This window comes from Pecten maximus, chromosome 10, assembly GCF_902652985.1.
Source record: "Pecten maximus chromosome 10, xPecMax1.1, whole genome shotgun sequence".
NCBI lineage: Eukaryota > Metazoa > Mollusca > Bivalvia > Pectinida > Pectinidae > Pecten > Pecten maximus.
Genome location: NC_047024.1, coordinates 34,556,146 through 34,571,691, shown reverse-complemented (window position 1 = coordinate 34,571,691; position 15,546 = coordinate 34,556,146). Strand labels below are relative to the sequence as shown.

Here is a 15,546-nt window from a genome sequence, read left to right as displayed (position 1 = left end):
CAGTATGTGGACGATGAAGTCTCTGGTGTGGACATCTATTGTCCGGTCGATCTGCCGTATTGCGGTTGACCGCCGACTATGATTACTGACCATTGTGTCTACAGGCTGAGCCTTACTGTGACGAAGGTCAGCCTTAGTGCTCCGTCTCTCAAAGGGAGATTCGAATCATGTGGACGCCAACTGGGTCAGTTTGAGCTGACCAACCATTGTCCTTTCTAAGCCAATACTTCCAGACGGTTAATAATATGTAGTTTGTATTTAAATGAAGAAGGCATTTCTTAATAATCTGTTAATGGATTTCCGGTGCAACATCAACAGATGGAACATTAAGAGTACATAATGCACGCATCATGCATACTTCATTCTGCATAATAAGCACATCATTCACGCCTCATTCTGCATTCTAAGATCATAGCACATTGTACAGGATTTACTCTTTGTGTACAATTTTCCATTCTTATCTTAATTCAGATTAAACTTTATCATTAAATATATTGAGGGATGCATTTTTAGCACTAACTTGACCATGTGAATTCGTGAATTACTTAAGATCGGCCCTGCCGATATATAGATGCTAATTTCCTAAACACACATTTCAGTTACCATGACGAAAGGTACATTATATCCACCCGATTTTCCATCAGTTCTATGCTAGTTATGATATTACTTGTTCAGTAAATCACGAATTTTCAGACTAGAAATGAACAAAGCCTTGAACCAGATTGTACATATGTACGGAATTGCTGACAGATTTCCTTCGAATTTAAGGCATATTGATGCATGTTCTCTGTTTATTTATGTTGGCATGGAGAATTTGTAGACTACTCCGGTCGTAGTGTGTGGCCATTCCGCAATTCTTTCTTTATCCTTTATGACCAATTACCACGTGTCTTTCAATAAGACTTTATACGTTCATATTACAGATATCAACTGTCCTCATCTTTATAAACGTAAAACATGTTATGTTGCGAATGTCAGCGTATAAGAATACAACATCCTGGGATCAGCATGCACTGTGTGATACTATTTTACATCAAAGGATAAGCTGTTTCACGTGAAAGTTTAAGTGCATCTGCAAGCATAGCAGATTGTTATCGAATACCTAGACATGAGGAGATTAGATGGAAATGTTTTTGCGGGAAATTAAACCACAAAATCACTCAGCTTAACACATGGATATCACGGTATGTCATTATACAATGTATTTGTTTGTAATGCACTGTTGTATCTCTACAGAAGGTGAGCGTAACATTTATACACACAGAAGAACGACTCACTTTAGCTGTTTGTCGGATCCACTACATGTAGTTTTGATGAGTACGATAGTACGCACTTTCACCTTATCTTGTTTTTTTTTTTGTTTTTTTGTACTGTATTCACCTTAAATGATTTCCCACCTCGCAATTCACATGTAAAATTGAAATTTTAACAAATAAATCACATTATCTGAAATATTTCAAGTGTGGTATCTTCGTGTCTCTAATATCTGATAAATTGAAAATCTAACATATTTTGACAATTAACCTAGAAGAATATTTTGTCTTTTTAATATATGTAAAGTCTCTTTTGCTTTTGAGCATATCGACTATCGAGGATGTGCTTTTTGTTAATATCAAAATTGTGTTTGGACTTTTCGATCGGATATACCATCGTAGGTTTGAAATAAAAAATATACAGACTCTTCTTCGAAGGTGATTACTTCGAAATTTACTTAAAATGATTCACCAGGGAAATTTACCGTCAAACTGTGTGATAAGCTTGCTGATTTAGACTCTCTTGTGAAATCTCCATTTCCTGACATTACTACTTCCCTTATATGTTGTGTTTACATGTCACAGCTGATTCAGTTTTCAAAGACTAGTTCCCAATATCGCTTCATCTTTAATGCTGAAGGATGACACACAAGATGTTTGAGTCATAATTGTGATTAATTGGCAATATTGGAATTTCCGTTGACATATAAGATCGACTGATTGATGCATTTGTGAATATGCCTAGTGGCTTCGTTGTCACTCTGAATGTAAATTGTCGTTCCGTTGTTGCTATGCTTTCTTGAATATACTTGTTGGCTACCTTGTCACTATCCCACTTCTTGGTTTGAGAACGTTCCATTACTATAACCTAGCGTTACATGGAGTGTTGTCGATGAAACAAATGGTGTCTACACTTTCGTCATACACTATTATGATAATTTCCCTTGTACCTTGTGCAAGACTTATCGTGCGAATCTTTCATTATTCGCCCTTGTTTCATCATTTTGAGGTCGCGTGTTCTTCTTGCTTTAACTAGGTCAAAGGTGTATGACATGGTTACAAAATCAATGCTAATATCCCAGCGATTGCTGATTGGTTATTCTGAAACTATTGAAAATTTCTTTTTAAGAATACCATCAATGTTAATATTACCACCATGGTGGAGTTGTATGGTATGCTAATAAAGCAGTTTATCTGTTAAGATATTGATGTTAAGTGTTCTAGTATATTTGCAAGTGGTAATGAAGGCAAAACCAAATATAAAAGGGATGAAGAAGATGCGTTGTAGCCTGTGTCTAGTGATGTCTGTACTCCATTCCCCTAGAGACAAGAGATATGCTTCCTCTATACTAAGCAGGCAGTCATTCGCAGAGTGTTAAAACCGACATAAATTCAATTATGTCCTGTTCTGGATGTGTAATAGGGAAGTGCTGATGCACATTAAACTTTGATAGAAGAACTATTACGATGCTGGACTCCCTCGTGACCAGATTCTGTTCAATCAATAAATACACAATGTTCTCTCGGCATTATGGTTATTGGAACTGTCTCACGCTTTCGCCCTATTAAGGCTTTTTGTGTTTCTAATTAATATTTCATTACGTTATACCTAGATCAAATGAATGATGTACAGCATAGCTGTATACATGTTGTAAGGTGTTAAGTTTTTAAAACTTATCAAATGCACATGTATTTGGTTGGAGTCATTGTTTGTGTAACGTCAGGTTTGTTTAAACATATTTTATCGTCCATAAGGAGGCAAAAGGATCGTACACAGATTATTACATCTTCTGAAACGCCCCTCCGATATCTACACCGAGTCGTTACCACCTTACGTAAACAGCGTCTTACCGGATGAATAATCCTGTTTTGTAGCCGTCGCTATGACAAGTATATTATGAAAAAAGGATGAATTATGACGTGCCAATGCGTATATTGAGATAATGTATACCTGTATAATCGTTGCGTGGGTCTTTTATCACAATAACGAGGTATGTTCAGGGCGGTACTCGATCTGACTTGAGTTTTCCCACCTGTCTTCGCGACAGGGTAATTAGCTAACAATGTGCACACCTGACAGTGTCACATGATGTTACACAGATGTCTTACTAATGACATGAATACTTCCGCCCACGGAACGCAGTCATTTTTATATAATACGGAGACAATAATCAAGTTAACCCTGTATCCCCATACAGTTAACACTACTCCACTCATCTACGGTTGCATGTTCAGATATTTATGAAAAGAGTAGCTACTCTACAACAGGACTTGTTTCAACAGGTCAATGCTGCGACAACATACAGAATTTCTGGTATTTAAACAATGTAATACGTAATACCTGACCTGCGTCTGTCGCACTCCGATAGCGGTAACACATGCTGGCCTTTCGGAATCTGCCGAGGTGTTCCGAATGACATGCTGGTATTAGATTAATCCACGGTAACAAATTACGACACAAATTCGTTATGTTATATATCAAATACTTACTACGTAAGCAGTATCGTTGTTCCTCAGGTAATTTTATAAAGATTACGTTTGACATTTTATATACGTAACTATATATTAACATGTCTAATTATATACATGTATATCGTTCATGTTATTTCGTTTTAATCTTATAAATCATCACAAAAACCAACATTTAAACGGAAACATACATGTAACACTGTTCTTCAGTTAACTCGGTATTTGCAGCGTGACGGTTTTTTAACAACGTGCCGATTTCTTACAACGTGCCAATCTGTTACAACATGCCAGTTTGTATCAGATATTGGGACTATTGTAAAGAACAACTTGACACGCATTATCCTGTCACGTACGTCCTAATTTGTTACAAAATGAGTTACAAATTGACGCATTGCAACAAATTGACGCGCAAAACCTGTCAAGTACGTCATTATTTGTTTCAAAACTATTGCATATGTATAACAGATTGGCACGTTATAACAGATTAACACACAATACCCCGCCATGTACGTCGTTATTTGTTACAAAACATAATTACACTTTTATAACAGATTGGCACGTTGTAACAAATTGACACGCAATATCCCTTCAAGTACATCATAATATTTGGAAGAATAGTTGTAGCAGAGGGTTTGGGTTTTTCTGTACCTAACACTTAGTGTAGTGTATTTCGGTATTCAATGAGTTTGTATTACGGTTTTCAATGAGTTTGTATTGCGGTATTCAATGAGTTTGTATTACGGTATTCAATGAGTTTGTATTACGGTTTTCAATGAGTTTGTATTACGGTATTCAATGAGCTTGTATTACGGTATTCAACGAGTTTGTATTTGTATTACGGTATTCAATGAGTTTGTATTAGGGTATTCAATGAGTTTGTATTACAGTATTCAGTGAGTTTGTATTATGGTATTCAATGAGTTTGTATTACGGTATTCAATGAGTTTGTTTTACGGTATTCAATGAGTTTGTATTACGGTTTTCAATGAGTTTGTATTACGGTATTCAATGAGTTTGTATCACGGTATTCAATGAGTTTGTATTACGGTATTCAGTGAGTTTGTATTACGGTATTCAATGAGTTTGTATTACGGTATTCAATGAGTTTATATTACGGTATTCAGTGAGTTTGTATTACGGTATTCAATGAGTTTGTATTACGGTATTCAGTGAGTTTGTATTACGGTATTCAATGAGTTTGTATTACGGTATTCAATGAGTTTGTATTACGGTATTCAATGAGTTTGTATTACGGTAGTCAATGAGTTTGTATTACGGTATTCAATGAGTTTGTATTACGGTATTCAATGAGTTTGTATTACGGTATTCAATGAGTTTGTATTACGGTATTCAGTGAGTTTGTATTACGGTATTCAGTGAGTTTGTATTACGGTATTCAATGAGTTTGTATTACGGTATTCAGTGAGTTTGTATTACGGTATTCAATGAGTTTGTATTACGGTATTCAATGAGTTTGTATTACGGTATTCAGTGAGTTTGTATTACGGTATTCAATGAGTTTGTATTACGGTATTCAATGAGTTTGTATTACGGTATTCAATGAGTTTGTATTACGGTAGTCAATGAGTTTGTATTTCGGTATTCAGTGAGTTTGTATTACGGTATTCAGTGAGTTTGTATTACGGTATTCAATGAGTTTGTATTACGGTATTCATTGAGTTTGTATTACGGTATTCATTGAGTTTTTATTACGGTAGTCAATGAGTTTGTATTTCGGTATTCAGTGAGTTTGTATTACGGTATTCAGTGAGTTTGTATTACGGTATTCAGTGAGTTTGTATTACGGTATTCAGTGAGTTTTTATACCCTCCATAGTTGATATATCGCATAAGGGGAGAATATCCATCGGTGATAATCCACTTAATCTGCACTTTAAAACATCATCTTACCGACACATAGATAGCAGCATCCCATTGCACCCCGTCACCTATCGTAGAATGAACGTCCAAAATGCTCATCATTTTCTACGTCAAAATAACAAAGTTGTTAGAGTTAAACACGATTTATTCTCCAGTGATATTAAATAAAAACAGCCAGGTTTGGGATCCATGGAACATCAATAATTTGGTATCTTTAAGTAGCACTGATCTGATTCTATTTCTACTTTACAGAAACGACGGACTGTGGGACGTGTGTTTCCGCAAACATCATGGAAGTACAGAAGGAATGTCTTGACGTAATAGTTAAGTTTGAGGAGGCGATAAGCGCGGTCGACAACGTTACTGCAATTTGCAAGTAAGTAGCGAGGCATGATGAATAAGTATGACGGTCTTTACAAATTTCAATTATATTTTTACATGGATAACAAAGAAATGCTTTGAATGATTAGGAAATAGATACATGTATCATTCATCTTAAACACCTTTTTCAGATATATGAAAACAGTCTTGAATATTTCGCCTTTAATCATGCACTAGTTATTAGAGGTCATTTAATATACTCAAAGAGACCGTCGCGTACAGAACAAGGTCTTTGGATTAGGAACAATAAATGGTGGGGTTCGAATGATAAAAATATAGATGCATTGCATCACAAAATTACATATACAGCTTTAATTCTAATTCTGCTACTGGTATAAGAAAATGCATCTATTATTCAAAAAGAATATTTGATACGAATCACCGTGCTGACGAAATTCCTAGTGATATCAGAAAATAGCTAAAATATATTATCCATTGCAGCAAAGGACACGTACATTGCCATGCCAAACAATGAAACTTAACTCATCGGCAAGGTACAAGCGTTTTTATCAGAAAGTGATACTGTTAACAGGACGGCCGTTGCCTTGGGGTCATTGATGTGACTTTCGTAGCTTTATTTGCTATTTTCCTTGACTGTTGTTTAATTATGAAAAAGTGAATCACTACACTAGGGATTATATGAGAAACGTTTTTCATTGTTGTGCTCTGACGGTAGGGCGTAAGAAGTGTACCTCCTGTCCGCATTGCATGATTAGGAAGAGGCGACTAAATTTGGGATATTATCTTTTTCTCTTCCTGCCACTCTACGTAAGTCGTTTGATATTCCCGTTGTGTTTTACAGGTCGTTGGTACAGATGTATTATTGTGTGGGTGAACTCGTGCCGCAATGTATCCTGAACTTCACCACCACCTACAAAGCTTTCCATCAGTCCCCACACGACTGTCATATTTCCACAGAGGCTATGACCAAACTGCAAAAGTACAGACTCAACGCCAACTGTAACATGTCCGGTACCCTGTCATCCATACCGTCACAAACAACCGTCGAAATGACTTCACAATCAGAGGAAATATCGACGGCTTCCACGTCCAGTAGACGGGACATAAATACAGCATCAGGAACACCGACAGGTAATTAGCCAATGTTTTAATTGATATAACAACACAATATAACTGACTGGTTTTTATGCAGGGTTCTTTTTTGCAAGACATAATATTCAATTTACGATTTCAGTGCGGGTCGACTTAAACCGCCTTATAGTGCTATATTTTGCTTAAGATTTATTTAGCTGTACGTAATTTTTGGACTCCGTATACATCTTAAGATTGACCTGTCCGTAATTTTTGGATTCGTATACATCTTAAGATTTAGCTGTCCGTGATTTTTAGACTCCGTATACGTCTTAAGATTTAGCTGTCCGTGATTTTTGGACTTCGTACGTCTTAAGATTTAGCTGTCCTTGATTTTTGGACTCGTATACATCTTAAGATTTACATATGTAACTGTCCGTGATTTTTTGGACTTCGTACATCTTAAGATGTAGCTGTCCGTAATTTTTGGACTCCGTATAGATCTTAAGATTGACCTGTCCGTAATTTTTGGATTCGTATACATCTTAAGATTTAACTGTCCGTGATTTTTGGACTTCGTATACATCTTAAGATTTAGCTGTCCGTACTTTTTGGACTTCGTACATCTTAAGATTTAGCTGTCCGTGATTTTTGGACTCCGTATACGTCTTGAGATTTAGCTGTCCGTGATTTTTGGACTCCGTATACGTCTTAAGAATAGCCATCGATTTTGAGCTAGATTTGATGCCTTTATTCTTTTACTATGATATTTCAGATGTGACAGATTGTTCCCTTCTGGTTAATATATACATAACGTGAAACTACCGTCATTTACATAAATAAACATTTCCTAATACAGAAATTATTTTAGTTATTCAAACCACTGATGCCGGTGATTGGTAATCAATTTAAATTAACGTCCATTTGTGATGTGTTGTCTGTCCTTAGATTATCGCGTTATTCGAAAGGATATCTCTTACATTACATTTGTGACTACCTTTCCTCTGCAAACCTAGATGTAGATTGTGAGATTCAAAGTTGAGACTGAATATAAAAAAACCAATATAAATGCTTGAAGTTCTTCAATAATTTTGCCAGTTGAGAATTTGCTGTCATAATTTCGCAGAATGAACTGACCGAGTTATGCGAAAAGAGTTCAATTGATTCTTATTGTTGTTATGTATATTATGGAAAAAAAGTCCAGTTTCCAAATTTACTTCTATCATTTAAGACAAATAAGACTCGTCAGAAAAAGACACTCATGATCATTTCACATAATTCTTTGTGTTGAAAATGATTAACAGAAAAAATGGAAATGAAATGAAACCAATAAAGAGTTTACTGATGATTATTCCAGGTTTATTTTAGCAGTATTTACATTTGTGTTAATTGATCGTTTTGCTGTGTTACAGGTGCGCTTGTTTATGTCGTATCGCTGAGTTTATTGGTGATTATTTGGACATTTTTCGTCTCTACGTTGACATGATACCTAGTGGATTACAGATTTCCAGTACTGTTATACGAAAGTGTCGATCAGTGCCAAACATGTATGTGAATGTGATCACCTGGTGGCTAGAGCTGTCGTGTTACTACAACAATTATTCACCTCTGCAACAAGCGTATGCGTGACAGCTGTTAAAGTGACTGGGGCGAAATTGTACTACAATTCATTACCTGCCTCGCAGTTACTACGAGGCAGATGAATCGCTTTTGACAAATTTAAGTCATGTTTTAATTGTATATGCATTGTTATAATGAGCTGTCTTTTAGCATGATAAGCTTTTCGATGATGAATAGGTATTCTAGCTCTACCTTATTTTGGTGATTTCGAAATCAGTATAAGCATTTTTATTCATAGGTAGTATCACTGAAAATGTTTTACTTTTCGACGAATTCATGTTATTTAATATATTTGCTTATCTTATCAATTGACCAATCAAAACAGTTGTTGTTTCGTATTTTTGTACGGTGTGAGAGTGTGTGGAGTAAACGCTTTGCTACAAATAGAAGGTTGTAATGAATGTAGCTGTTATTGGGAACAGATCAGAACTATAAAGGACCAAAAATACATGCTTAATTATTGTAGGCCAGGAAGCTCAAATGGTAAGACCGTCCGTCTAGAGTTCGGGGGTCCCGGGTTTGAGTCCCAGTCTGGTCGCTGCATTTGTCCTATCTTGTTACAAATAATATTTGAAACCAGTACATGTACTTTTCGGATATATTTTCAAATAATGGCACCTCATTTGTTAATACAGATTTTGTTAGAACAGGTCATACTTTGATTTAGACGATGGTTTATACAGATACACTTCCGGATGTATGAATATAGCACATTTAATTTTCGATATTTTATTATTCTTTTAATGTCCGAAACGGTAGCGTTTTTGTTGACATTTTTTTAGAATATGAAATAGTGTTTTAAAATCCTATTATGTTCCAGTATCAAATTGTTTACAAACAACTCTAAAATGACCTACATATTCAATTAAATGTTTACAGGTCGACACATTAACTCGTTCGAAATAAAAACATAGCACTTTAATGGATATATATGTTTGAGTACGACTGAATTTAAATCAATAAAGGGGTATTTCTATGTTTAAAAGTTTTAATTAGATAAGATTATGTTATCACTAAAGACGATATATATTTTAGACTATCTATGTACTTGTGTGTTAAGTTGTGAGCTGTTCAAATGAATGACAGTCATATCCGGATGTTCAGTGCAATGATATATGGCACAGACAAATAACGTTTTTAAGTGAATGTTTGTTACGAAATATTTGCGTAATGTAGTCAACATTTTTTTAGTAATGATTAACTTGTTTTTTTACTCTTCTATCTTTGTTTGTATAGAGAGACATTGTAAACAGCCTTATGTAGAGTGATAACACAAGCTTTGAATGCAGATAATGTTATTACATGTACATGTTATTTATGTTTTTGCATATTCATAATATAGACCGTTAATTTTCTTTTGTTTATTCTATATCAATAATTTATCATTCGTTAATTTTATCACCAGAATTTATGTAAATTCAAAAGAATGGTACTGCTGAATGAATGAATGAATGAATGAATGAATTGATAGATTAATCTTTTGAGTTACTTCTGACACCTAAATAAACAGAAATCCATGAAAAGCGTTTGGAACACTATTGATGTTTGTATACATGATCATTATCATAACAGTCCAATTGAATATGATGTCATTGCCCTTAATGTTAGCATTGCCCTTACCGTATGAGCAAATAAGTGGGAAATGTTCTTTCTGACCTAATTGTTCGATTAAAGAAATAACAAAGAAAAATCAAAAAGTTCAAAAAAGCATCTCGGGAGCTTCTGGATTAACTATGTGAATGTTATGAATTTCGAGATGCGGTGTTTAAGGACATTATATATATATATGTGTATGTATTAATTAAATTTCTATTGATTATCGTTAGAAGAATTTACAATTTGACATAAGTCAGGAAGGATATCCCCGCGGCAGTCTGCCAAAACAAGATACAGACAAGTATTTACCGAGAGGTTAACCAAAGTTTAGTAAAAGAATACGTTATATGTACTCCATACATATATTTGATTTCGTTTGATTGACACAGTGTATATAAAATTGATTTATGTGCTTTCGGTTCTGCTGCTATTAGCATTGTATGTATAAATGGGAACTGGTCTTTATCACGTGATATTCGTTGTAGCTGTACGTTTGTGTTTTGTTATTCGTTTTTACATTCCATCACTGTTATTACTGTTGTACTTAATGACCTCTTACATCGTGTATGTGTACACATGCTTATCCATATCAATCTCGTGTTATGTCATTAATGTATGTAACGTGACTCTTGAAATATGCATTATCTATAGGCTATTCTATTTGTTTATTCATTTTATATTTTAGCATTCATCAAGTACATAACTATATATTATAGAAACACACGGCCATTTAAAAGTATATCAATATAAAGCAAACATAAATAGAAAATATTCAAGTTGATGATTGAAGTAAACACATAAATATGAAAAATTGACCAAAGAAACGTTACAATTTGCAATTATGTTTTCCTTGTTATTGCAAAATGCAGTGTGTTTTAATTTATTCTCCATTTTAATATATACAATATAAGCTAATTTCTTTTGATTCTTTTGATTAATTACCCATTTTTATCTATACATTTATATTTTAAAATACAATATAGGCTAATATCTTGATTCTTTTGATTAATTTCCCTTTTTTGTCTATACATTTTTATTAGAAAATACAATATATGCTGAAAACTATCACCTGTGAATACATCGGTATACTTACTCTGATATATAGATGGTTCAGTTTGTTTATGTTCTGATGACATAACTCCCCTGTAAGATGCCGTTCTAACCTCTCAGCACTCCATCAAGTGAGATATGAGCATTAGCGTGCTCAGGAAACTGAGTTATCATAACAACACCCGATCTAACCGTTAAATCATAATTAACACAACTTTAACACACATGCTGGGTTCATGTTTTGCTTTCTAATGAGGGTAAACGATTCCGTTTGTACAAATAAAACATAAAATGCGTCGGTCGATATTAACTTGGCCCTCGCCGTGTATAAAGGATTGTCTGAGAAGCGCCCCGGGAGTTACCGCCTATTACTTATACCTAACACCTATTAACATCAAAGGAAGGCGATATACATCTGTTTCTAAATATTATGCCATAACCTCGATAGTTTTTAAAATCACTCTACTTGAGGGGCGCTGTGAAGAACATGTTGGAATGTTGTACTTTAACTTAGGATTCACGCTATGTTTTATAGAACAGAGATGTTTCCAATATCAATTGGGGTACCATTAGATTAAAACGAACGTGTTAGTATTAAATATATATCTCTCCCTTACCTCCTAAGGTCCCGGGTCACTCTGGCGTGTTCTAATTGGAGATAACTTACCTACAGTAGATAGTCCACCATTGGTCAAACACTGAAAAGACGAAATACGAGACACAAACATTTACACGATCTACAAAATCAGTATATTTCGTACAGTATTTCTTTCACTCCAGTACATATATCATATTGTTGATAGGAATTAATATTTTGATTTTTTTTGTCATATCATGTATATCAATGCATTAATTGTTTCATGTTTTTCATGTTTAACATTCCAATACTACTTATTGTGACCTTTCTCTTTGTTTTTACGTTTCCGAATCAGTCACAGAGTTCGCTGCTGAATTAATCAGTGCATTATTTACAGAAAGTATACGTTCTCGTCACACCTTCGATGTCAACTATGTCAGTTATTTTTACAAATTTAGGCTTTCAGTTATGGTTGGTTTTATTTCACTTCCAAACTATTGTATAAACCATTTTGTCAAGTCCCCCTAGCAACAAAATTGCTGAGTAGAAGCATTAGAACAGTAGTCAAAACCGCAAATACATACATAAGCTCCGTTGTGTTCCGTTATATGATATTGGTCAGTGTGTTGATGATACACTGTAAAACCTCTAAATCATCTCCATTTAATCAGCATATCTCCTTAGTTATTCCGTTAGTCCTAAGGTGCATTCAGGATGATTTTTGGTAACGTATTTTATTCAAATGACACTTGGACAAACCTGTTTGGATGTACTTTTTTGTAGCTGAATCATTATAGATGTTTACAAAGTGTTATTAGTTCCTGTATGGAAACCAAACTCATATGAGATTTGTTCCCGAAAAGTTCTTATCTTTATGGAAACCAAACGCATATGAGATTTGTTCCCGAATAGTTTTTATCTTTATGGAAACCAAACCTGTTTGAGATTTGTTCCCGAATAGTTCTTATCTTTATGGAAACCAAACTCGTTTGAAATTTGTTCCCGAATAGTTCTTATCTTTATGGAAACCACACTCGTTTGAAATTTGTTCCCCAACTGTCAGTTTTTATTTGTATACTGTTTTCACTTCCCACCTGTGTAGTATCTTTCCTTTCCATTGTTATAACGCCGTTATCTCCCAGTCCCTTTTCCCTCTTTCCTTTCCCTTGTTATAACGTCATTATCTCCCAGTCCCTTTTCCCTCCTTCCTTTCCATTGTTATAACGCCGTTATCTCCCAGTCCCTTTTCCCTCCTTCCTTTCCCTTGTTATAACGTCATTATCTCCCAGTCCCTTTTCCCTCCTTCCTTTCCATTGTTATAACGTCATTATCTCCCAGTCCCTTTTCCCTCCTTCCTTTCCATTGTTATAACGTCATTATCTCCCAGTCCCTTTTCCCTCTTTCCTTTCCATTGTTATAACGTCATTATCTCCCTGATCATTAGCTGTGTCTACACTGTAATACTGAAAGGTTCGTCAGGTCGACCGCCATACAACCAAGTGGTTACCACGCCATTTTTGTATGTGTTGATGCTTTTTTCTGAATTACTTTAAGTTATAAACATAATCATAAAAGCTTTTGATAATTGTTCTGTTACTTCCATAACCTTACAAATACTTTATAGTTGCACCCAGTTCATCGCTTTAATTGAAATCCTTGTCAGGTTTGGTTTTATACACCAGATAAACTTCACACTGAATACATCTTTTTCTGTGTATGATATCCGCTCCAATCTCATTTCTTCCTATTACTTATATTTAATTACGCTTGCTAACAATTTGACGCAAGTACTCGAACAAAATATCTGTTTTATTATGATTCGTGTTTGTATAATTTACATGATTTGTATCCAATTTGTTCTGTTTCTGTGACAACCCGCCATTGTGATTATCCGGACGTCTCGTCCAAACAGATACTGTGTGACTGGTTCGTGCTTCGCTCTGGTTATAGTGCTATGTGTGTTTGATATGTGAGTACGCGGTTGCACTGTGATGAGATCTAAGAAAAATAAACTATTTTATATATATTCCAGACTGTATTGTTATTTTTCATCAAGAATGATTTCCGTATATATATATATATATATTTACATTCTGTGTTGCATTTGCCTATATGTCGTTAGTAAACCAAATTTTATTCATGAGACTGTATGCTACAATTTACAGTGATTCGGTCAGTGTAGAAATACAGCTTCAGGTGTTGTAGGTTAAAACAATGGCCGCCAGTTACATTCGGCATAGAGAGCTTTCGAATGCTAGGCTTTATCTACATAAACTACCACAAAAAATAAACATAAGTTATGAGAGTAAAATTTAATAATAAAAAATAAATTGAAGTCGACACAAAATTATTATACGTTATCAAATTGTCAATGTCGTCACACACGCACACAGGGGCTCGTTGTCGAATTTTCAGAAATGCTAGACACGACAACATTAAAAGTCCAGCATTTATAAAAAAAAAAAAAAAAAAATTGCGAAAAATTGGCAATATCGACATGGTTCCCGGTTATGTATGCATAAAGAATTATAGTTTTGTGGTTATTCACTGATGTCAAAAGTCCTACCTTACTCCAAAATCGAGCCCCTGTGAAGTTGAACATCGTCTGCTAAGTTAGCGACACTGATGTGACGGGTTAGACTGGAATCGGTTTCGAAAGAAATATCATTGGAATCGTTTTCACCTACTGTCACGACGACTTTCATTTAGAATATAAGAGCTGATATTCTTCTGAAAATAACGTAAATCCTGTCGATAGAAACATAAGCGTTTCCGAGGAATCGAGTCTGTCATGTGCAATACCCGTTCAACGCAGTATCACTTCTAAATGTTAACCGTATAAACGTATATGAAATATAAAATAAAGCCAAATTAGTGCAAAAACCATTTTATGTGATTGCTATTAATAATGACATGAGGGACTATATTTTTCCTTCTGTTCCGGTATTTGAACTTGATGACGTCAGTGATTGGGGAAGCGGTAAATTTAAACGCGTCTAAAGTTACGGCCTAACGGGCGACATTCTATTTATCTGTCACCCAAATTGTATTCATATCGACTGTATACTACCATTTGGTAACAGTTCAATGCTTAAATAAACTTGATAGAGAGCAATGCCAACAGACTTTTACAAAATATATACATTGTGCTTTGTTTCCTGGATCGGGGAATCGAACATCGGCTGCCTTTGCGGTCACTGTGTCACCCGACTAATACACTGTTTTCTCTCATCCCTACCGGTATCATACTGGTCTGTCCAGGTAAATACACCCATGCTTGCTGTGTGTGTATTACCTCGCTTCCGGTGTAGGATAGCCACGCGCGCGCAATGATACAAAAGTAGGTCGCCGAACCGAAAGTAGATCTATCTATAGATTTGTAAACACATCGTCTGCTCCATGTACTAGGCCAGATCTAATAATTTTTTTGATTTATGATATAAATTATGTAAAAAAAACACGTTCTTTTATTGTTTTTTATTAATAAAACATGGAACTATATTTTCACGCGAAAGGACACACTAGCTTGCCCGACATCAAGTGATTTGGCTTCGCTTGCAATGACAGGGCTGCTGAAACAACGTTAGACTGTGGAAATGAATGGTTTCCTTCGTTTTTAAAACAGCAAACGCTGTTTGCATATATGGGGTATGGTAAATCGATTGGCGCTGTTCTTTTTTTATTATAT

The 15,546-nt window shown here is 35.0% G+C and overlaps 1 protein-coding gene across 1 annotated transcript in view; it reads left to right on the top strand.

Moving 5' to 3' along the window:
* Positions 1–13,884, top strand: part of LOC117335450 — a 37,993-nt gene extending 24,109 nt beyond the window's left edge. The window contains exons 2-4 of the mRNA XM_033895455.1: positions 5,855–5,978; positions 6,786–7,075; positions 8,428–13,884. Of these exons, the coding sequence (XP_033751346.1) occupies positions 5,855–5,978; positions 6,786–7,075; positions 8,428–8,501 (488 nt within the window). The 3' untranslated portion in view covers positions 8,502–13,884. The remainder of the gene's footprint in view (positions 1–5,854; positions 5,979–6,785; positions 7,076–8,427) is intronic.
* The last annotated feature ends 1,662 nt before the right edge of the window (positions 13,885–15,546 follow it).